The following is a 24,266-nucleotide window of genomic DNA, read 5'->3' on the forward strand; positions in this document are numbered from 1 at the left end:
TTATTAACTACTGAACCCGAGATGATTAATAAAAATGCAAGCATCAGCCCTCATGCAGTCAATAGGGTCACACATACATACACAGGTACACACGTAGCAGAAATAAAGGAGTTAGAGACCAATAAAAAAAGATCAAAGTATGTACAGTAAAGTATCCTTTGATTGCCCTTGTGGATGATTTAGATCAGTGTTCTTCAAACTTGGGGGCGCGACCCGCGGGTGGGTCGCGGAGCCTTCCATCACGGCGTTCCTGATCGCGCAAATCCCCGTCAGCAGCCGGCTTTTAATAACGCCGGTTGCAAGTGGCCATTAAATGGCCACAAACATGTAAAAAATTGGGCCACATTACGCATGTGCGCACGATCATCGCCGTGCATGCGTAAAACTATTTTTTTTCATTTATTTTATTCATTTTTTTTTACAAGTTCAGGGGGGGGTTTATTTGATAGAATTGTACAGGGAAAAATGCCGAACGTTGGACAGATGGAGACTCCATATTTTCCGACACCAGAAGGCTTCACCTTCATCCAACAGGTTCCATTGGAGGAGCGTGTACGAGGGCCAAAGAGACCCGAAACCATTTCCTCCATTTGTATCAGCAAACAAGGTAAGAGAAAATGGTGGGTCACTCAGATCGGCCGGCGTGGGTCGCGAAGGTTGGCCGGGTTGGGGCCCGAAGGTTGGCCGGTTGGTAAAAATGGGCCCCCGGAAAAAAAGTTTGAAGAACACTGATTTAGATTAACTGGTTTCTTGGATGTGGTCAGATGTAGAAGGTGTTGCAATTAATAGGATGTCTCTGTTCGCTGGTGGGTTTCTCATAGAGTTGGCTTCTCAAACCGGGTGATGTTCTAGTTCCAAAAGAAAGAAAGCTTCAAGCTTCAGCTTGTTTCCTCTGCTGAAGACTTTCTTGACATTGTCCGTATCACTTGTAGTCTCTCATTAGCGGCTGGCACCCTTGTCTTGGAATACTTCACCTATTGTGTATTTCCAAGAGGCTTTGACGGTCTGTCTGTGCCAGCCTTTGTTTCAATGCCCAGTACCATGTGTTGCTAACGTCTCTTCCTCAGACAGTTATGAATTTTGATGGTTGTGTGGATTACATGAAATATATCTCTCCCCAGAGGGTGATTTGCTGGTTTCTTACCTTCACCTTGTAATGTGGCCTTGAATCTTTCAGCAATTTGCTCTGTCTCAATGGAAATTGCAAAATTCCCAGCCAGTTGAATGTTGAAAAACCTCATTTTCAAAAATAAAGAGCTTTATAAAACTATACATTGAGGCGGTGATTGAAGCAGAAACCATGTCAACATTATTGGATGGTTCAGATAGGTTGTTGAAGGAAAAGGGAATTGTAATGTATTGTAAGAGCTGTTCTTGCTGCTGCCCTCTCTGCTGTTGGGAAGATGGGAATTAAGTTTGTTCAATAATGGCTACTGGCAGCTGAGCATGTGTTAGTCTTACTCAATGCAATGCACAACATGAATATTGTGACCAGGGTGTGCAGATGGGATTAAGGCTACTACTTGTCTGGTAATAAGTACCATCACCAAATTGGTTGGCTGAATGACCTTTTCCTGTGAGTGCCACATGGAGTTCTCATGAGCATGAGCAAGGGACATGTTTGCATGTCTATGTATGCTCATTCTTGAGTTAACTAGGAGTAACAACCCCGGATGACATGCACTGCCCATTTACCCTTCTCATCCATCCACCTCCTTTTAGTCTGAGATCAAATACTTGCTATGTGGGGAAACTTGAACATGATTCCCCATGCTAACATTCTAGGATGCAGGCTGTTGTCAATGAACTGTCTCAGAAAATGAGTCCAGTTTGGCTGATGCATTGAAACACTTTCTCCCTATATCTTGTAGGACTGGATATTATACTGCCTATAGACAGGTGTACAATGTGGAGCTCCAGACCATCTATAAATGCTGCCCAGGATGGAACCAGCAAAATAAGGAGCCAGGCTGCTTACATCGTAAGTGTCATCTTCTTGTGATGTTGTTACAGCCCAATCCCCTCCAATACAATGCCGTAAAGACATTGTCATGTGGGTGCTGAGGAACTGATCCTGGAAGGAAGGATGTAAAGCAGACAGCAGATCAGGTCACCATCATGTCTTTCGGATGGGGATCAAAATATGAGGATGAAAAATATATTGGAATATGGTTATATCACCCTAAAATTGTGAAATTCTAGCGGCACGGTCGCACAGTGGTTGGCACTGTTGCTTCACAACGCAAGGGACCCGGGTTCGATTCCCGGCATGGGCCATTGTTGGTGTGGAGTCTACACGTTGGACCCGAGTCTGCGTGGGTTTCCTCCGGGTACTCCGGTTTTCTCCCACAAGTCCTGAAAGACGTGCTGTTAGGTGAATTGGACATTCTGAATTCTCCCTCAGTGTACCCGAACAGGCACTGGAATGTGGCGACTAGTGGCTTTTCACAGTAACTTCATTACAGTGCTAATGTAAGCCTACTTGTGATACTAATAAAGATTATTATTACAAAATGTTTAATAAAAGCTAAGGCAGTTGTCACAGTCAGAGCGATACTCCAGTATCCGGCTTGAAATCTCAATCCAAGCAGATTCTAAATTTCTTGTAACATGGGAAACACTCTTGTTACTGAAATCCAAGTTTGTAAAATGTATCACCTGAAGTTGTAAATGTATGGTGGGACTCACCAAGTGAGGGTAATCAACATTGTGTGACAACGTTTAATTAGATCCATGTACTTCCCCAAGCTGTATCTGCTGCAGTAGGTTCTGATTATGCACTCTGTAATCAGCTGGTGACCATATTGGGCCAACGCTCATCATTTCCCTTCAACCTGTACTCTCATCCAGCGCATGGTAATTGCAGGATATAATGGGTTGGCACACTAACATTATCCTTCCATCTCTAGAACCTGGTTTTGATTCAAATCTGTAGTGAGGGTTCAAACCTTTCACTGCAGTCCATCAATATGCTTTGCGTTCTGTTTCGGGTTTTTAAAAATAAATTTAGAGTGCCCAATTATTTGTTTTCCAATTAAAGGGTAATTTAGCGTGGCCAATCCACCTAACCTGCACATCTTTGGGTTGTGGGGCAGAAACCTACGCAGACACAGAGAGAATGTGCAAACTCCACACGGACAGTGACCCAGGGTCGGGATTCGAACCCGGGTCTTCAGCGCTGTGAGGCAGCAGTACTAACCACTGTGCCACCATCCCGCCCCTGTTTTAGATTTTTAATGGAGATGAATCCAAGGCACTGATTGAAACCTGATTGAATGTAGTGCAGGTGGGACCATATGCTTGAGAAAGAAAATGTCCACTGATGTTCTTTTTCAATCAGAGTTAAGGCAAGGAGGAGAGAATTTTAATTTACATCTAACTCTAAGCTAGGCAATGTGGTGCTAAATGCAAAGAAATGAGAACACTTAAATTCCCAACACTAACAGTCCTTGACTGTATGCAATAAAAGTGGAAGAAAATTAATTACCATTAGAATGGAAATAAATAATTTTATTTGAATTCCTGAAAAATGTTCCAATACTTTTAAGTTCATGGTGTTTGTTTCCCCAGCGACATGTGCTATTGGTACATGCTTCAATGGAGGAAAGTGTGTTGAAGGAATTTCTCAGGTGTGCCAGTGTCCAGAGGGATTCCAGGGTTCTCGGTGCCAGTATGGTAAGTTACTGCAATATGTATTAATGACTCATTTATTAAATTGATTTGAATTTTATGTGTTAAAAATCATGCAGGTCAAATATGCAGAGAGCCTGACTATCTGTGCATAGCAATTTGTTACCTTTAAATAAATGTTCAGATCATTCTTCATATCGACACCTGATTGGCTGCAATTGTCGATGATTAAACAGACAAGCTGTTTGCAATGACGAAGGGTTCAAAAATTGAGGTGAGGTGAGACTGACTGACTTTGACTAAAGGCAGCATTTGATAGACTGTGGCATTAAGGAGCCCTCGCAAAACTGGAGTCAATGGGAATCAGGTGGCAGACGCTCCATTGTTTGAAGGCAGTTTGAGTATAGTGGAGCTGCACTCATCCAGGCAAGAACAGAGTATTCTCCCGTACTCTTGACTTGTGATTTGTTGAAGGTCAGCAGGCCTTTGGAAGTTGGGAGGTGAGTTACTCATCACAGAATACCTAGCCTTTGACCTGCTCTGGCAGCCACATTATTTATATGGCTGGTCCATTAAGTTTCTGGTCAATCGTAAACCCCAGGATGTTGATGGTGCGGGATCTAATGATGTAATGCTGTTGAATGTCAATGGAAGATAGTTAGATTATCTCCTGTTGGAGATTGTCATTGCCTCTGTTAGGAAAACAAAGGTAGTTTTAAGGGATTTATATTTGTATTGGTAAACATTAGAAATAAGGTATAGTTTCAAGTGGGGTTAATTGAATGTTTCTGTGCCTGGAAGTGTAAAACCTATAGTTAGATTCATGCTGGACAAAGGTGTTTATATGTGTGAGGGTTGGTTAAGTTCCAACTGTGTTTCTATTTTGCTTAGAGAGGAACACGGCATGCGGAATAAATAGTAGTAGCAGGAAAGTAGAGGCCACTTTCCTTTGTTCTTAGTTTTAACTGGAAGCCAGAGGAGGGGAGATATGTAGAGAGTGAGAAGGCATCTCTCACAACTCTGTTGGAAGCAGTTGGTTTAGAAGGCTAGAGAGGGAACATCCTCACAGCTTTGCTATAAGAGAAAACATACATGGAGTTATGAGCAGCTAGTTAAGGAAACTAGAGAAATTAAGGGAAGTTTCTAAGAAGTCTAAAGTTAAAGATATTTGAACAGAGATTAGTTCAATAGTGGCAGACAAAGTTGAGAGGAAGGCTGAGATGCCAGAAAGACATCTCAAATGTTTTGCAGGTTTGAGATTTTACTACAGTCTGTGGAACGCGAGTTAAAATAACGATGAAATCAATGGCTGATTTGGTTTCACGTTTTGTGTAGAAGCCTATAAGGCACATACATTTTAAAAGAGATTATCTAAAATCCAGGCATGGATTTGCTGTTAAAGGTCGAACAGATAATGGCCGGGATGCTCCAAAATCTCAGCCGGAGTGGTGTATGCCGGCGTCAATGGACCTCTTGGCCCAGCATTTCATCGGTTTCAGGAGGCAAGCATGGCGCCAGAGTACTGCGCGCTGCTCCGGCACTGAAAGGCGGCCCCGCACGGACGGCGCGGGTCCGCGTATGCAAGCGACGGCTGTCTCCATGCCAACGCATGCGCAAGGTTGCCCTCGCCGCGCCAATGTGGAGCAACATGTCTGGGACCTTAGAGCGGGCCGCACGGAAGGAAGTAGGCCCCTTCCAGATCGTGGCTGCCCACTGATCGGAAGCCCCCGATAGCGGGCCTGGACCCCGTGGAGGCCCCTCCGGAGTCAGATCCCCCCCCCAGCAGGACGTCCATCGCGGCCATGGGTCCGAGCTCCCGCCGGGTGGTACCAGGTTGGAACCATGCCGGTGGGACTTGGCGGAACTTGGCGCGGGTTCGGCCTGTTGCCTGTGGAGAATCAGCGCGGGGGCTATTTCAGCGGCCCCTGACCGGCTCCACGGCGACCGCGTGGGCGCGTTGGCGCCAATTCTCCGGTCGCCAGAGAATCGCGTCCCGGCGTCGGAATGGCGTGGCGGGAATTTCCCGGCCTCGTACGATTCTCCGACCTGGCGCGGGGTTGGAGAATCGCCGCCCAATGTGTTTGATAGTGTAATTTGTAAAACCTTGTCTGGAATGGGGAATGAAAATCACCATGGGAAAGCGTTATGAGAGAAGAATTTAAAGTGTGTTTTTGGGAGTGGAATTTGGAAATTCTCAGGTCACAGTCATTTGGGGGAAGAAAACCACAGACACTAACTTGGGTTCAGAGCAGAGTGTGTATTTGACCACAGTCATCTTGTGTGCTTAAACAGGACTTTTGTGTTATTGAGACTGTTGTCGATTAAGATGTACTTTGTAACCCATGTTAATCCAAAAATCTGTGTAATTGTTAAGATAAGAAGGGAAGTGAAGGCGTATTGTGCCATAATCCGGGGGTTTGGGAGACGTTTTGTTAAAACTAATTAGTGGTCCTGCATGTTTCATATAAAAAAGTAAAAGTTGTGCAGCGGAATTCTCCGTTGGTGGGATCCTCTGGTCCTCTGGCAGCGCACCCCTGTCTACGGGTTTCCCGATGGTGTGGGGTGGCCACAATGGAAAATGCCCTTGGCCGGCTGCGGGAAAGGAGAATCCTGCTGCCGGCAGGGGTGCGCCGTGCCAGAAAGCGCATCTGGCAGACCGGAGAATCCCGTCTGCGGATCTTTGAAGCCAGGGTTCCATTCTAGGATCTTCCCGTCCAGTGGGATCAACTGGATCAACACCCGCTGGGATCGTAATATCATGCACTTTTGTGGCACAAATGTTGCCACATTTCAGCCCAAGCCTGAACTCTGTCCAGACCTTGCTGCATACCAAGTTTAATTTAGAGCTCTCTTGGTGCAGTATGTGTTGGTGCGCTCAGATGGCTGGGAATATCCTTAGAACTGCTCCCCTTCTGTTGGAGTAACTCCCCAGGAAGTGCAATTGGAGCATATTTATGTGTATGTAATCAGGATATCTGCTGCACATTGGGTGATGTTAGTGTACTGGATACCAAATAGTTCCAAGGAAATTCCTGGCCTATATGTTACACACCATTCATCAGGAAACATGTTATGAGACCACAAGTGTTCTGCGTATTCATTTGGCCATGATTGTTTCAAGAGATTGGACAGGGCATTGTTTTGACCAGAAATTTCTCTTCAGCTGCACCAACTGCATGGTGATAATTTTACCATAAATGTAGTGGGAATTCTGCCCATGTATTTGCAATAACATTACAATGGCAGTGAATGAGCAGCTCTGAGGAAAGTCCCAGTCTTACTGCAGGTAAACTGTTTGAATTGTACTGTTCCCTATCCAAGTACACTGCTGTATTATACACAATTATGTATTTATGCATATGAACTTAACTTCCTCGAGATGTTTAACCTCTAATTACTGTTTCTATTTAATGCAGTAAGCCAGAAAGGCAACAAGCATAAATGGTAGCAGTACTGGCATTGAAAATGTGAAATTACTGAGATTTATTAATCCCTCCAGAGTGATATTCCCTCATCCCTCATCCTGTCACATCTGGAAGAATTTTCCCAGACTGTTGGTGGTGTGTTCAGAGCCAAAGGGATGGGAAAATCCTGGGAACTGTTTAAGAGTTGGGGTCCTGGTGTGATCCAACCATCTTCTGGCTTACCCCAGGGTGGCATTTAAGGTGAGTGGGATATGTTGGGGTGATCAATCAAGAGCTTGTTGAGAAGCAAATTCTGAGATCCTTTCGCAATGAATCCGCAAACTGTCAGTATCACTGAGGTGAAAATGGAGCAGGAAGAGCTTCTTTAGTGAAACTGGCAAGCAGTGAAGGCTTTGATTGCAAGAAAGACTCACATTTATGTTGTATTTGCACAACCACCAGACATCTCAAAATGTGAAGTGATATATGAAGCCCGGCAGTCAATATGCACATGGTAAACTCGCCACAAACAGCAATGTGATATCCGTTTTTACCAGGCGTTGGTTGAGGGATAGATATTGTCCAATCCTGCTCTTCATTAAGCAAATACCATGGGATTTTTTACATTTAGCCAAGCAGGCCGATGGAGCCTTAGTTTAACACCTCACCTGGGAGACGACACTGTCAACAGTGTAGCAACTCTCAGCATTTATTTGTGTGTTCGAGCCGTGGAGCGGGACTTGAACATGAAACCTCTGCGAGTCAGAGGAAAGACGCTGGCTATGGCGCCCACAGCTGGAACTCGTACTGGCCTTTTACTTGTTAAAAAACATTTAGAGCACCCAATTATTTTTTTCCCCCAATTAAGGGACAGTTTAGCGTGGCCAATTCACCTACCCTGCGCATCTTTGGGTTGTGGGGGTGAGACCCGCACAAACACGGGAAGAATGTGCAAACTCCACAGGGCCAGTAACCCGGGGCCAGGATCGAACCTGGGTCCTTGGAGCCATGAGGGAGCAGTGCTAACCACTGTGCCACCGTGCCGCCCCCCCCCCCCCCCCCAAGAGCGATAGGCGGTTACAATGAAGGGCTCCACCATGACCCCCTTCGTGATTGCTGTTCAAAGCTTTACTTTCAGAGGGTGGTCAATTACTGTTTGACAGGTGGTTGGTAACACCATGGAAGTCGTTGGTGGAATATGAATATTGACATGGACCTGTTGGCTTGAGAGCCCCACTTCTGTACGGTAACTGTTGTGTCAGACTGAAATAGATCCTTCAGACGTCTTCTCATCTATATGTAGGATTGTGAATGACGAGGCATGAAAACCTCAATTTCATTAAAAAATGTTGAAGTAGATTATCATCTTTGCCTCCTGGGCAGTAATTTAATTTCAAAGGAACGAAAAACTGCAGGACCAATCGGAGTCAGGCATTCTACAACTGAAGTCCCCATTTTCAGTACACTGAGGTGGCAACTCTATCATCATTTTAAATAAGTTTGAATTAGCCCAGCTTTTCTTTACCTTTTGAGTCCCCTCTCAAATCCTTCAGCACTTTTTCCTCCCTGCTGTCCAAATTTTACAATGGTGTTCGTCCTCATCCTTTCCTGATTGCCTCTCCCTCGTCTCTTCAAACTGTCATGGTTGCTCCATGCCCCTCACCTTTTCGTCCTCAACATGACTCTTCACTTCCATATTTAACATATAAACCCCCACCTCTCGGCCACAGTCACGACAATCATTTGGAGTAGCAGAGCAGGTAGAAACTCTCAATGCTGATTGAGAAGGAGCGTAGAGCGTGGAGCAATAGAAGGTGAGATAGCTGTACTGCTCCAGGACCACTGAGTGGTTAGCCTGCACCCAGGGGTCAGATGTCACTGGAATGATGAATTTATGCTGTGCAAAATGAGGTTCGAATTTGACAGGGAGGTCACCAACTTCAAATCTCTTCTCAATTTCGCCATAAAGTTCAAATAGCTGCCTTGTCTCAATGGTAACTCTGTTACTTCTGAGTCAGCAGGTTGTGAGTTCAAACCTCACTCCAGCGTCCTTTGGGTCTAATCTAATCAGACACTTCAGAAAGTTAATTTTAGTTCAGCTAATAACGTTTATCTAAAAAAGACTTTATGTCCTTTCCGTATGATCCCAGATGTTTTGGTCCTGATCTGTGCTTTCTCAAATGACTAGTCGAGTTGGAAGACACATAAATTTTGGAGAGTATTTACTCGGCGAGGCATTCCATTCGACGGCCCATACTTAACCTGTGTCCTGCTGGAAATGTCAAGAATTCCTCTGAAGTTGAATTAGAATTAGATGGACATTTGGATCCAGTTAAGGGGAAAAGTTTGTACTGAAGCTATTACGTTAAAGGCAGTTGTAGGGGATGGGTGGGTGTGGGGGGAGAATAGAATTATGTTAAATCGACAATTCTATGCCCAATAGCAGATCAGAGTTCAAATATCATGGTTCAGAGCAGGTATTACTGAGCCATAGCCAAAGCCTGAGGGAGGCTTATGGACAAAACCTCCCAATGAGTAGAAGGATTAACCACCGACTACTCTCACGTTGCTCTGAATGAACAATGAACAAAGGGAAAAAACTTGCATTTAAGTCATATTTTTAAAGCAGTAAAACACCCCAAGGTGCTTCATGAGAGCGTCATCAAACAAAATTGAACACAAATCACTTTCACAGATATCGGGACATATGACCACAAGCTTGCTCAATGAAACAGGGCTGAAGAAGCATTTTAAAGAAGGGAGTGCTGCAACAGCAGATATAGATTGGAAGACTCTAGTGGTAATGGTTTTGCAACAAAAGAAGCCATTGTCATTGATACGGCAATGATTGGATTGATAAAAATGGAACCAGGCAAGGAGAGGCCAGGAATAAGATAGTGTCACGACCCACACCGCTGATGCTTCTGAGGGTATCCTAACCTGAAACACCGGTCGTGGGGGTGTATTGTTTTGTTTTTGGAATGGTGTGAGGAGTCAAGTAAAATCCCGGTGAGAATAAACAGCCCAATTACCGTGTAATAATTACTAAAGGCTATTTATTAAATTTCTGAAAAGACAAATCACCAATTTAAGGTGGTGTATAGGGCCCATGTGACAGTTGTGAGGATGAGCGGGTTCTTTGCAGAGGTGGAAGGTAGGTGTGGGTGCTGTGCGGGGGAACCTGCGAATCATGTCCACATGTTCTGGGTGTGTCCAAAGCTGAGGGGGCTCTGGCAGGTGTTCTCCGATGTTATGTCTGAGATTCTGGATGTTGGGGTGGCCCTGAGTCCGGAGGTGGCAATATTAGCGCGTCGGAAGAGATGGGAGTCCAGATGGAAAAAGAGGCTGATGTCTTGGCCTTTGCCTGCCTGGTAGCCTGGAGACGGATTCTGTTGAGCTGCAGGGACTTGGAGCCGTCAAAGGCAGGGGTATGGGTGAGCAACCTGGCAGAATTCCTGCGCTTGGATAAGGTTACGTTCGCCCGATGGGGAGTGGAGGAGGAGTTCACCCAGAGGTGGATGCCGTTTATCGATTTAATAAAATTAATTCAGGCATCAGCGGGGGTGGGGGGTGTTGTTTAAGGTTTCTTTTATGTCTTTTCTTTGCGGAGGGGAGATAAGCGGGGAAAACTTAAGGGGGCAACGAGAGTTGTTGGCTTGTGGTTTTCTGATATTTCTATATATACATGCAAAATGTCTTTAATAAAAATATTTCTAAAGAAAAGATAAATGCACACGAACAAGACTATACTATTCTAAGACACTTAAGCATGTGAACCGCTAATCACACACAATTTATGTAGAACGTACCCCTTGTTCCAAAATATATCAATGATCCCTGAACACCTTTCCCCAAACAACATCAAATTAAATAGATCTATAAGTTAAATCAAGCTTATAAGTTCCACAAAGTACGGCACTGAAGATCAAGGGTGGGATTCTCCTTTCGCGGGACGAGGTCCCCACGCCGGCGGGAAAACCAGCGCGAACCACTCCGGCGTCAACAGCCCCCGAAAGTGCGGAATTCTCCGCAGTTCCGGAGGCTAGGTGGGCGCCGGATGGGTTAGCGCCGTGCCAGCCGGTACAAAAGGGACTGCGTGCATCCGCGCATGTGCCAAAGAGCCAGCATGATCTCGCGCAAGCGCGGAATCGCCGGCGTATTCTGGCACATGCGCAGGGGGTTTTCTTCTCCGCGCCGGCCATGGTGGAAGGAAGTTTGTGCCCCCACGGCACGGCCCGCCCACAGATTGGCGGACCCCGATCGTGGGCCAGGCCACCGTGGGGGCCCCCCCCACGCCCCCCTGAGGACCACCCCCGCACACTTACCTGCCAGGTCCCGCTGTGTGGGACCATGTCTAATCCACACCAGCAGGACTGGCCAAAAACAGGCGGCTGCTCTGCCCATCGAGGCCCAGAGAATTGTCGGGGAGGGACCGCTGCCAACGGCCCCCAACCGGCGTGGCGTGAACCCCACCGCCACCTGAAAACCGATGCCCGAGAATACGGCAGCCGGCGTTGGGGCGGCGGGGCGGGATTCGCGTCGCCCCCCCGGAATTCTCCGACCCAGCAGGGGGTCGGAGAATCCCGCTGCAAGTCTGGAAAACATCTTTTCCTGGTCCTGTGAAGATATTTAAACTGTCTTTAGGAAGGTTTCTGCACTGCCTTGATTCTTGACACTAATATTCAGAAGCTGTTGGAGATAAAACTGGCCCTCTCGACTGTTTGATATAAATTGGTCTCTCTACTTCTGAGGGTGCTGACAATTATATCATTTGATTCTACATTATGTGTATTTGGCTCTCTGCCTCTATCCAATTCTTTGACTCTAAACATTAGCATGTGTATACCTCACTGATCTCCCAATCGTCTCAGCAAGCTGTTTCCACTAATAAGTGATTCACACTTGATTCTATCTAGATGCTGGCTTGCCTCGTTATTGGGAAAGATGCATCTCATCCAGCCTTTTGACTACAGTTCACTACTGTTGCTCGACAGATTTCTAACTGTTGCTGGGCAGATCGCATCCTATTACGTCTTGTTAGATTTTTGTTACTGCTGTTGCTACGCAAATCTATGACAATAGGCATATGTCTATTTATCCATTTGTTTGGATTTAGCATGTGACCCAAGCGAGACCTTAATTGGTGGTAAACCCCAAAACCAGTTTCCAGCTCAAGACATTCCCCAAAGCCTGCCAGGGTCCCACCAGCCTCCGCCTTTTGACCAACTGTGATGGAACCCACTGGAACATGCCATGAACTCAGTGGCGCTGAATTTTTGACATTTCCAGGATTTTCTGGTGCACCTTCTGAGAAACAAATGGCTGTCTGCCTAGGTCAGGTGTTTCCTGACAAGTAGTGGAGCCATGGGCAGTGGGCAGTACCTTTCCATGGTAAGAGTTCATACTTCCTTGGTTTAATTGGGGTTCTGGAGGGGCAGCACGGTGGCGCAGTGGTTAGCACTGCTGCCTCACGGCGCTGAAGTCCCAGGTTCGATCCCGGCTCTGGGTCACTGTCTGTGTGGAGTTTGCACGTTCTCCCCGTGTTTGCGTGGGTTTCGCCCCCACAGCCCAAAAGATGTGCAGGGTAGGTGGATTGGCCATGCTAAATTGCCCCTTGATTGGAAAAAAATGAATTGGGCACTCTAAATTTTAAAAAAAATTGGGGTTCTGGATAGTCCGAGTGGATGGTATATTGGGTGAGATGAACCATGTTTGTATCCAGAGAGGCAGGTGTAGGTCTCATGAAAGAAGTGAAGGGACTCTCCTGGTGGAGGATTTCCAGGCCAAGCAGGAGATTTTAACAAAATCTTTCGCAGGATGTGGGTGTTGTTGGGCCAGCATTTATTTGACCATCACTAATTGTTCTTGAGCAGGTGGTGATGAGCTGCTATCTTAAACCACAGGAGGCCATGAATAGCCACACCCACCATGCTGTTAGAGAGAAATTGGGCTCCTGAGAGAATTAACACTTCTTAAAGCCCTTCCGTTTATGTAGTGACCTCAGTTCCTCAGGACATCCTTGGAAACTTAGTTCAGGATTTTCACATTACATAGTTCAGGCAGACACTGGAGATGTGCCCGCAATGATGTTTGCACCCATGTTCTCTGTGCAAATTAGATGGCCTCTCCTGGACACAGAGTCACAGACTTGTTATGGTGCAGAAGGTGGTCATTTGTTTGCACCGGCTCACCAAATGATCATCATGACTTAATGCCATTCCCCTGCCTTTTCCCCTCTCCCCTGTGTATTGTTTTTATTCAAATGATCATCTAATGACCTCTTGATTGTCTCGATTATACCTGCCTCTGCTACACTTTCAGGCAGAACATTCCAGACCCGAAACACTCACTGAGCCACAGTTGGCATCTAAAAAAAATCTTTTTCTCTTTTGTTTTAACCGTGTCAATGAGCAAACGGATTTCTTCCTTTTGACACTTTCAGTGAAATTAAAGTAGAAAGCTCTGTAAATATGAAGCAGGAAAATTAACATTGTAAAAATGAAAATGCAGGTGTGTGCATTGCGCGGCCCCTTTTAGCGGGTGAGCCCATGCGGTCCATGTGCTCAGTTTGGGGCTTATTGTGTGAGAATGTACGAACCCTGACCAATGGGGAAAAACATGGGGCCCTGTTTACAGTGTGGACCCCGGAGTTGAAGAGTGAAGACCTGTTTAGAGACTCTGTGCCTGTATATAGTTAACCTTTTCCTTGTTATCAATAAATCGGTTATATAAGTAGCCTCTGCAATATTGCCTCAAAACACCTGTGCTGCTCTCAATCAACACACTGACAATTTGAATGCATTTCATATTATAAACAAAGGCAGGTGTGGTGATTGCCCCAATAAGGGCAACACAGTAGAGTAAGGGTCACCTGGTCAGGGTGACCAATTGGGACTCAAAGTGGGGTATCACCCTAGGGGGGGGAGAGTTACTCGGCTGAGTATTTTAGAGCTAGCTGCAAACATACCTCTGCTCTTGAATATCACTAAATAAATCCCTTTTTATTCACTAATGAACTCTCTGAAATTGCTTCATTACAGCAGGTGTCACATTGTTTGAGTATTGTACTCTATCCAAAAACTAACCTTATAGGATGCTGGGTGAAGCAGTGGGTCAATCCACTGTGTTATACATAGAATCATAGAATCCCTACAGTGCAGATGGAGGCCATTTGGCCCATCAAGTCTGCACCGACCGTCTGAAAGAGCACCCTACCTAGGCCCACTTGTGCTGTTTTATCAGCACAAAGTTTCATTCCCATTTGAATGTGGTGCTCCAGGAAATATGAACCGGATTGGTAAATCTTCCTCCTGTTGCAATACCTCTCAGGGTGAATTTACTGATCAAGTAAAATGATTTCTTATGCCAATATTTGAGATCAGTTCTTGGCCTCAGTTTTAATACAGGGTGGCCTTGGGGCTGGGGAGTAGTGAGGTGAATGGCAGAAAGGAGACCTGAGACGGTCCCTATTGCCTATTTCAGGGAGGTAAGCAGTGCGACTAATCCTCCAGCATTGTTGTGGAGCCTCCAGTAATTAAGCATTAATCTCCTGGGCTCTGTTGCAAGCGACCTGGGAGGAAAACTATGGAGGAGTGAAAGAAAAGGCTTTTTAAAATCAATTTTCTTTGAATACCTATGCTTATTTGCTTTAAACTTTTGGAGTTGGGGCTGTTTGGTTAGTGGGTCCGTTGGACCTAACAGGAAAGCAGTGGAAAATCAGAAGGACTTGGGCTGCCTGCTGACACAGGCTGAGTGGTCCGTTTTGTGTGAGTCCCACATTTGGGAAGGGCGGAGGAGTCTGTGAAAATGGAGGCCTCAGTTTTTTTGGCAGCTGTGGCTCAGTACAGTTGCTTCTTGCTGAGAAGGTTGCGAGTTCAAGTCCCCCTCCACAGAACTGAGCACAAAATGCAGGCTGATTCTCCAGTGGGGATACTTTTTAACAGAGATGTTAAACTCAGGCCCTGCCTGGTGTCACTGCTGCAAAATAATATCCAAGCACTTGTTTCAAAGAAGGACAGTGAATTTGCCCTGGTCAATATTTATCCCTCAAACAATATCACTAAATTAGGTGATTGGACCATTATCTAATTGTTGATCATGTGACTGCACTGGCCTTAAATTGAATAATTTTGTTTTATGTTTATTCATTCAAATTTTAATTGCATCTTTTATTCATACCCCAGTATGAAAGTGCGGCTGTTTCCTGATCTTGGAAGGTGGACAGATGATATGCTCACTGGCTTCTCTGACAATGTAGTTTGTGTGGGATATCTTTGAACTGTGTGCTAGAGGGTAGAAGAAACTGTCAACTTCATTTTCCTCCCTCAGTAAGTAGAAGCACCAGTGATAATGTCACTGGTCTAGGAATCCAGAGGCCAGAGATGCTGCTCTGGGGACCCGGGTTCGAATCCCACCACAACAGATGGTAAAATTTGAATTCAATAAAAATCTGGAGTTCATGATGACTGTGAAACCATCGTCGATTGTTGTAAGAACCCATCTGGTTCACTCATGTACTTTGGGGCAGCACGGTAGCATTGTGGATAGCACAACTGCTTCACAGCTCCAGGGTCCCAGGTTCGAAACCGGCTTGGGTCACTGTCTGTGCGGAGTCTGCACATCCTCCCCGTGTGTGCGTGGGTTTCCTCCGGGTGCTCCGGTTTCCTCCCACAGTCCAAAGATGTGCAGGTTAGGTGGATTGGCCATGATAAATTGCCCTTAGTGTTGGGTGGGGTTACTGGGTTATGGGGATAGGGTGGAGGTGTTAACCTTGGGTAGGGTGCTCTTTCCGAGAGCCGGTGCAGACACAATGGGCCGAGTGGCCTCCTTCTGCACTGTAAATTCTATGAGAAATCGTTCATCCTTGTCCGGTCTGGCCGGGCCTACATGTAACATCAGACCACAGCATTGTGGTTAACTGTTGAATATTCTCGATTCAAGGGCAATTGGGGATGGGCATCAAATGTTGGCACAACCAGCGATGCATGTAGCCCATGAGTAAATGAAAAAAATAATCCAAACATTTAAAACATTGGAAATAAAATATTGATATCAATATATCCAACTGATGGTTGCTTTCATGGTGTGATCCAGTTATATAAGTATGCACCATTCATATTTTTATTAAATGGTATGGTACATACATACATCTGTTGAGTTATGAGTATCAGATGTGACTATTACCCCTAACCATTGTAACAGCATTCCTTGTGTTGTAACATGGGCTCTTTGTTAAAAAAAACGTTACATTCATTTATCAACTTTGGAGTCATAGTTATGAAGTGTTCGATAAATTAGATTTATGTGGAAACATACTGTTTTTTATTTACCATAACTTAAGTGCCTAGAGTTTAAAGTGTGATATTTGTGCTGATTAGTCTGAGGGCGAAGATTTCTTAAATATTTATGGGGTGCACAATATTAAAACAAGCTGATTGAATTCCCTTTGTGTTTTTGCCTCCCACTTGATTGATGCTCTATTTATTTTAATGAAGTACTTTAGTGAAAAGAACTTTTGAAAAACCCCAGTATTTAAGATGGAAACATAAAATAAAGTTTATGACACTTCAGGGTATCGCAGACACCAGAATTTCAGGCCAGTGGTAATCCTCAGGATGTCGATAGGGGGGATTCTATGATGGTAACACTGTTGAATGGCAGGGGAAGATGGTTAGAATCTCTCTTGTTGGAGATGGTCATTGCTTGCCACTTGTGTCACAAATGTTACTTGCCACTTATCAACCGAAGTATGAATGTTATCCAGGTCTTGCTGCATGTGAGCACAGACTGCTCTAGCATATGAGGAGTCGCAAATAATGCTTAGCATTGTACAATCATCAGCAAATATCCCCACGTCTGCCCTTAAGATGGAGGGAAGGTCATTGTTGAAACAGCTGAAGATGGTTGGGCCTAGGATGCTCCTGCAGTGATGTCCTGGGGCTGTGGTGATTGATCCCTGATAACCACAACGATCTTCATTTGTGCTAGGTATGACTCCAACCAGTGGAGAGCTTTCCCCTAATTCCCACTGACTTTAATTTTACTACTATTCCTGGATGCCACACTCCGTCAAATGCTGCAGTGATGTCTCGGACAGTTACTCTTATCTCACCTCTTGAGTTCAGCACTTTCCTCCATCTTTGGACTGAGTCTGAAGCCGAGAGGCCCGAGCAGAAACCAATCTGAGCATTGGTAAACAGGTTTTTAGTGAATAAATGTCACTTGAAAGCACTGTCGACGACACCTTCCTCCACTTTGCTTATGATTGAACGTAGGCTGGTGGGGCAGTAATTGGTTGGATTTGGATTTACATAGAAACATAGAAAGTAGGAGCAGGAAGAGGCCATTCAGCCCTTCAAACCTGCTCCGCCATTCATTATGATCGTGGCAATCATCCAACTCAATAGCCTGATCCCGCCTTCCCCCAATATTCTTCGATCCACTTCGCCCTAACTGCTTCTTGAAAACATACAATGTTTTGGCCTCAACTACTCTCTGTGGTAGTGAATTCCATAAGCTCACCGCTCTCTGGGTGAAGACATTTGTCCTCATCTCTGCCCTAAATGGTCCACCCCATATCCTCAGGCTGTGATCCATGGTTCTGGACAGGCCGACCATTGGGAACATTGTTCTTCCATTTACCCTGTCTAGTCCTGTTAGAATTTTATAGGTTTCGATGAGATCCCATCCCACCGCCAATTCTTCTGAACACCAGTGAATACAATCCTAACTGACTCAATCTCTCCTCGAAGGTCAGTACTGCCAATCCAGAAATCAGTCTGGTAAGCTTTCTCTGCATTCCCTCTATAGCAAGGACATTCTTCCTTGGATAAGGAGAACAAAATTGCACACAATATTCCAGGTGTGGTCTCACCAAGGCCGTGGATAATTGCAACAAGAATCACTCGAATCCTCTCGCTACAAAGGTCAACATGCCATTTGCCTACTTTACCTCCTGCTGCACCTGCATGCTTATCTTCAATGACTGGTGTACGAGGACACCCAGATCCCATTGCACATTCCCCTCTTCCATTCTATAGCCATTCAATTAATAATGTGCCTTCCCGGTTTTGCTACCAAAGTGGATAACCTCACATTTTTCCACATGATACAGCATCTGCTATTCATTTGGCCACTCACTCAATTTGTCCAGATCACACTGAAGGATCCCTGATCCTCCTCATGGCTCACCCTCCCACCCAGCTTTTTGTCATCTGCAAACTTGGAGATACTACATTTGTCTTGCTTTTGGTGGACAGGGCATACCTAGGCAATTTTCTGCATTTTTAGGTGGATGCCAGTGTTGTAACTTGGAACACCTTGCTAGGGGTATGCCTAGGTCTGGACCACAAGTCTTCAGCAGTACAGCTGGAGTGTTGTCAGGGACACAAAACCTATGCTCTATCTGGTGCACTCAGTCATTTCTTGGTATCATGTAACTATTGGTTGAAGTCTGACACCTTTAATGGTGTGGGCCTCAGGAGGAGGTCGAGATGGATAATCCGCTTGGCACTTCTGGATGAAGATAGTTGGACGTGCTTCAGCCTTGTCTTTTGCACTCACATGCTGGGCTTACTAGAATTGAGGACGGAGATTTTCATAGGAACATTGGAACATAGGACTTAGAAGAAGTTCAAAAAGAAGTTCACTCGATGAAGGACTTTTCTCAGGAAGACAAGATGAACAGGTTGGGATATCCATTGGAATTTAGAAGAATGAAAGATGGTCTAATTGAAATATATTGGCCGGAATTCTCCGGCCATTCACTGGCAACGGGATTCTCTGGCCCCGCCGGCAGCGCACCCTCACCCGCAGATTTCCCGGTGGCATGGTGTGGCTTCAACGGGAAATCCCATTGACAAAAGCACGAGTCGAGAACCCTTCTGCCAACAAATGGCGCACTGCCTCACTCCCGAGAAACACGGGCTGGAGAATCCTGCCCATACGATCCTGAGGGCACAGGATAGGGTGGATACTGGGAAGGTATTTTCACTTGTGGGGAGACAAGAGCAAGGAGACACATTTTAAAAATAAGTGGTCTCCTTTTTAAAACTGAGATGGCCAGAAGCTCATGAGTCTGTGGAATTCTCTTCTCTGGGTCGTTGAAGGTCATTGGAGGTTGGTTCACTAAAGGTCATTGGAAGTTGGGTCATTGAAGATCATTGGAGGTTGGGTCATTCAACTTATTCAAGTCGGGTTAGATTTTTGATAGACAAGGGAGTCAATGGGGGGGGGGGGGGGGGGGGGGGGGGGGGGGGGGGGGGGGGGGGGGGGGGGGGGGGGGGTGGGGTGGGAAAACAGACAGAAAAGTGGAGTTGAGAGCACAGCCAGACCAGCCATGATCATATGGGCCGGGATTCTTCCCTACCCGGCGGGACGGGGGGTCCCGGCGTAGCGGAGTGGCGCCAACCACTTCAGCGTCGGGCCTCCCCAAAGGTGCAGAATTCTCTGCACCTTTAGGGGCTAGGCCTGCACCGGAGTGGCTCCCGCTCCGCCGGCCGGCGCCAAAACTGGCGCCAACGGTCTTTGGTGCCCACCGCCCGGCGTCGGGTCTGGTCGAAAGGCCTTCGCCGGTCCTCGCATGCGCCGGTGCGTCAGCGGCCGCTGACATCACCACCAGCGCATGTGCGGTAGGGGGGGTCTCTTCCGCCTCCGCCATGGTGGAGGCCGTGGTGGCGGAGGAAGAAAAAGAGTGCCCCCACGGCACTGGCCCACCCTCCGACCGGTGGGCCCCGATCGCGGGCCAGGCCACCGTGGGGGCATCCACCAGGGTCTGATCGTCCCGCGCTCCCCCCAGGACCCCGGGGGCCTGCTCGCGTCGCCAATCCCGCCGGCGCCAGAGGTGCTCCAAATCCCGCCGGCGGGAGAGGCTTGTCAGCGGCGGGACTTTGGCCCATCGCGGGCCGGAGAATCGCCGCGGGGGGGGACGCCGACCGGCGGTGCGTGATTCCTGCTCCCGCCGATTCCCGGGTGGCGGAGAATTCCGGCCACAGCGGGGGCGGGATTTACACGGGCCCCGGGCGATTCCCTGACCCTGCGGGGAGTCAGAGAATTCCGCCCATTGAATGGTGGGACAGGTTCGAAGGGCCAAATGGGGCCTCCGCCTTCAGAAATGGACGTGGCAACACTGCAGAGCTGCATTCTCATCCATTCGTTGTGGGGTCACTGAACTCTGTCAATAAACAGGACTATTAAACAGGTTAAATTAGAGTCATCCAGTCTCACCAAAATATTTAAATTGCTCACCTGCCTCCTGGGAGTGTGATGGCTGTCCGCCTATTTTCCTGCCTTCTGTCCAAAAATGTTATTCCTTTCTTGGTGTTCCTGAGCCAATGCGTAGAGTGGACAGGTCAAAGCCCCTAATCCCTCTGCTTGCTTGCTCCAAAAAACAATTCAAATTCAAATTAAGTCCGATTCATGGTCCCCACAAAAGAGACACACTAGGTCCAAACTGACAAGAACAGGCATTACACTTGATCCCACGCTTGATCTTAGGCAAAGGTCTAAACCAGAAGTGAACAGGGTTGGGGCAGGCATAAGATTTTTAAAAAGTATTAACCCCTGACCCAACCTCAACGTACCCACTTTTGGATGTTACGAGGTACACCAGAGTCTCTCTCTGGGAATTTGTAATGAGTTTGAAGTTTATTACAAAGTTATCTCACCATCTCGCAATAATAATCCAGATCAGAAATAGGTCATAGAAACATGAGTTACCCTGACCAGGAACCACATTAACCTGAGTGTCATCAGACTTGCTTTGAATTTTCTATGCTATCTTCAAAGCTGGACTTCAGAACATGTTAACAATTATTATGAAGACCGACTTACTAAAACTGAGTGATTGCAATATCACCAAATATTTACTTTGAAATGCTTTTTTGCATTGTTCCCTATTGATTTAATCATTCGTTTGGCACTATTAAGTTTGTGAAGGGAAAGTAAAGCTTTCCCCACTTGGTTGTACTGTACCTTGTATAATTGAATTTTGACTACAATATGTAAATTAGATGCCTTGCTGCATCAGGCCATGAGAAATACCAAGAATTCTTATGAAATGAATTGATATATTAGCCAATTTAGAGTAGAACCTCAAACCTCTGGCCATCTGATTGAGAATCCATGTGCCATCAAACCTTTTTTTAAAAATGTTTTTTATTGGGCTTTTCGCACATCTTGGGCGAGATTCTCCCAAAACGGGAGAAATCGTAAAGCTGCCGTAAAACCCGGGTGGGTTTTACGGCAGCGCGCCCCTTCCCGACCGGGGACCGATTCTGGTCCCCGGTCGGGGCTAGCAGCCCGACGCCGTAGGCTCCGGCAAGACGGGCTTAACGAAAATCGTTAAGCCCGCTTGCCGGAGTTAGCGCCGGCTGACGCGTCATATGACGTCAGCCGCGCATGCGCAGTTTGGAAGACTCGAACCCGCGCATGCGCGAGTGACGTCATCGCGTTTTTGCGCGAAACCCGCGCATGCGCGGGCCGGGTTGCCCCTCAGCCGCCCCGCGAATGGATACTGCGGGGCGGCGGAAGGACAAGTAGTGCGCGGGCATCGGGCCCGCTGCCCGCGATCGGTGCCCACCGATCGCGGGCCCATGGCACCCTTGGCACGGCCGTGGTACGGCCGTGCCAATCGGTGCCATGGTTATTAATAGCGAGTTTGTGACGCCTTTTTTACGAACGGCAAGACCAGGTGTGTTTGCCGTTCGTAAAAACGGCGGAAAGGGCTGGGACTTCGGCCCATCTAACAGCTGAGAATCGCTGCCGGCCGTAAAAAAACGGCGGCAGCGATTTGGGTCGGGACTTCGGCGGGGGGGGCGGGAGAATAGCGGGAGGGCGGCAAAAATGTCGGGAAGGCCCTCCCGCTATTCTCCCACCCGTCGTGGGGGGCGGAGAATTTCGCCCCTTATATTTACAGGTGTACACAAAAAAAAGAGCAAAGATAATACAAACAAGATAAAAACAATAACGCTATATCACCTAAATAAAAATAAAAAATCAAGGGGTGGGAAAGTGAAAACTGGGGAAGTGTACATACACCAAGGTGCTGGAGAGACAATTACAATATACACATATACATGTCTTGTGGGGGGGGGGGGGGGGGGGGGGGGGGTGGCGCCCCTGATGTTGCTTGCTTGCCCCGGTCAGCTTTCGCTGTTGTTGTGCGTTTGCCTCTGCTTCGGCCAACTGTCACTTCTTCCTCCTCTACTTTCTTATGTACCATCAAACCTTTTAAAAAAAATGTAGAGTAGCTAATTATTTTTCTTTTCCAATTAAGGGGCAATTTAGCGTGGCCAATCCATCTAACCAGCACTTCATTGGGTTGTGGGGGTGAAACTCATGCAAACACAGGGAGAATGTGGAAACTGCACATGGACCTTGACCTAGGGCCAGGATTCGAACCCAGCGCCGCAGTCCTAGTGCTAACCCCTGCACCACTTGTCGCCAGGCCATCAAACCTAATAATAAAGTGTCGATGATGACAACTTAATTTCATTTTATATTTCTCATATGTGCTGCAACTCCTTAAGACTCAGCACATATGAGAAATATAAAATGAAATTAAGTTCCCCAGCACATTAATATAAATTTAGTGTACCCGATTATTTTTTTCAATTAAGAGGCAATTTAGCGTGGCCAGTCCACCTAACCTGCACATCTTTGGGTTGTGGGGGCGAAAGCAATGCAGACACGGGGAGAATGTGCAAACTCCACACGGACAGTGAGCCAGGGCTAGGATCTGAACCCGGGTCCTCAGCACCACACTCCTAGTGCTAACCACTGCATCACCATGCTGCCCTGAGCACAGAGTTAAAACATCCAGTTGTATCTCACTAAAGGGGGGGGGGGGGAAGCAACTGGATAAATTCTTTGTAAATGTACTATTGCTCCAATATGATGAGGCTGTTGCATGAGATGGCGGAGAACCAGATTTCTGCAATGAAATTGAGAAGAATACTTCTGAATAAGGCTCACAGTGGGCTGATGCCTTTGCTGCATTTCTGAGAAAGGATGTCATGTCCTTGGCTTGCTGCCTTTAGACTCCCACCCCCAACTAGTAATGTATTAAATGTATTGAACAGCAAGAGGTACTGGGAGGTAAGGCTGGGCAAAGAGACGTTGTGGTTTGAAGGAAATGTGGAAAACATTGTGAGCTCGGTTTTCAGAATAGTTACACATCTCTCTAACACTTTGCAGCACCAACTTGTGGCACGACAATTCGAGCTTTCCCTCTCTTTTGTCTTGAACTGTATCACTGTGGCGAGACAATAAGAGGAAATGTTACAAATGGGGCCCCCGTGCCTGTCTGGGTGGATCAGATGAAACACCATGGTAGGCTTTGAAGAAGAAAAGCAAATTCTCCTAGTAGAACTATAGAATTCCTACAGGGCAGATGAGGGCCATCGAGTCTGCACTGACCCTCTGAAAGAGCACCCTACGTAGGCCCACTCACCTCTTTATCCCTGTAACGTGCACATCTTTGGACACTCAGGGGCAATTTAGCATGGCCAATTCACCTTACCTGCACATCTTTGAACTGTTGGAGTACCCGGAGGAAACCCACGCACACGGGGAGAAAGTGCAAACTCCACACAGACAGTCAGCTAAGGCTGGAATATTGAACTTGGGTCCCTGGCGCTGTGAGGCTGCAGTGCCAACCGCTGTGCCACCGTGTAACCTGTATTCAACCCGAAATTCCTTATTCCCTTTGTCTCTCCCAAAATAGATTAAATTGCCATTTATCGCATTTGAATTTTTGGGGACATTGCTGTTTGAAAATTAGATATCAGGTTTACCTGAGGATATGGGGTAGACCATTTAGGACAGAAATGAGGAGAAATATTTTCACATAGAGAGTGTGGAATTCGTTACCACAGAAAATAGTTGAGGCCAAAACATTGTATTTTTTCAAGAAGCAGTTAGACTTGGGGTGAAGGGGATCAAAGGATTTGAGGGGAAGGCGGAATTTTTTATTTTTTTTTAAATTTAGAGTTCCCAATTCATTTTTCCAATTAAGGGACAATTTAGCATGGCCAATCCACCTACCCTACACATCTTTGGGTTGTGGGGGCAAAACCCACGCAAGCACAGGGAGAATGTGCAAACTCCACACGGACAGTGATCAGAGCTAGGATCGAACCTGGGACCTCGGCGCCATGAAGCAACAGGGCTAACCCACTGCGCGACCGTGCTTCTCGGGGAAGGTGGAATTAAAGCTATGAAGTTGGATGATCA

The 24,266-nt window shown here is 46.6% G+C and overlaps 1 protein-coding gene across 1 annotated transcript in view; it reads left to right on the forward strand.

Annotated features, from left to right (window-relative positions):
* megf6 (multiple EGF like domains 6) overlaps positions 1 to 24,266 on the forward strand; it is a 357,029-nt gene that overhangs the window by 21,015 nt on the left and 311,748 nt on the right. The window contains exons 3-4 of the mRNA XM_038816779.1: positions 1,872 to 1,981; positions 3,571 to 3,675. Coding sequence (XP_038672707.1) covers positions 1,872 to 1,981; positions 3,571 to 3,675 — 215 coding nt within the window. The remainder of the gene's footprint in view (positions 1 to 1,871; positions 1,982 to 3,570; positions 3,676 to 24,266) is intronic.

This window comes from Scyliorhinus canicula, chromosome 13 (genome assembly GCF_902713615.1).
Source record: "Scyliorhinus canicula chromosome 13, sScyCan1.1, whole genome shotgun sequence".
Lineage (NCBI taxonomy): Eukaryota > Metazoa > Chordata > Chondrichthyes > Carcharhiniformes > Scyliorhinidae > Scyliorhinus > Scyliorhinus canicula.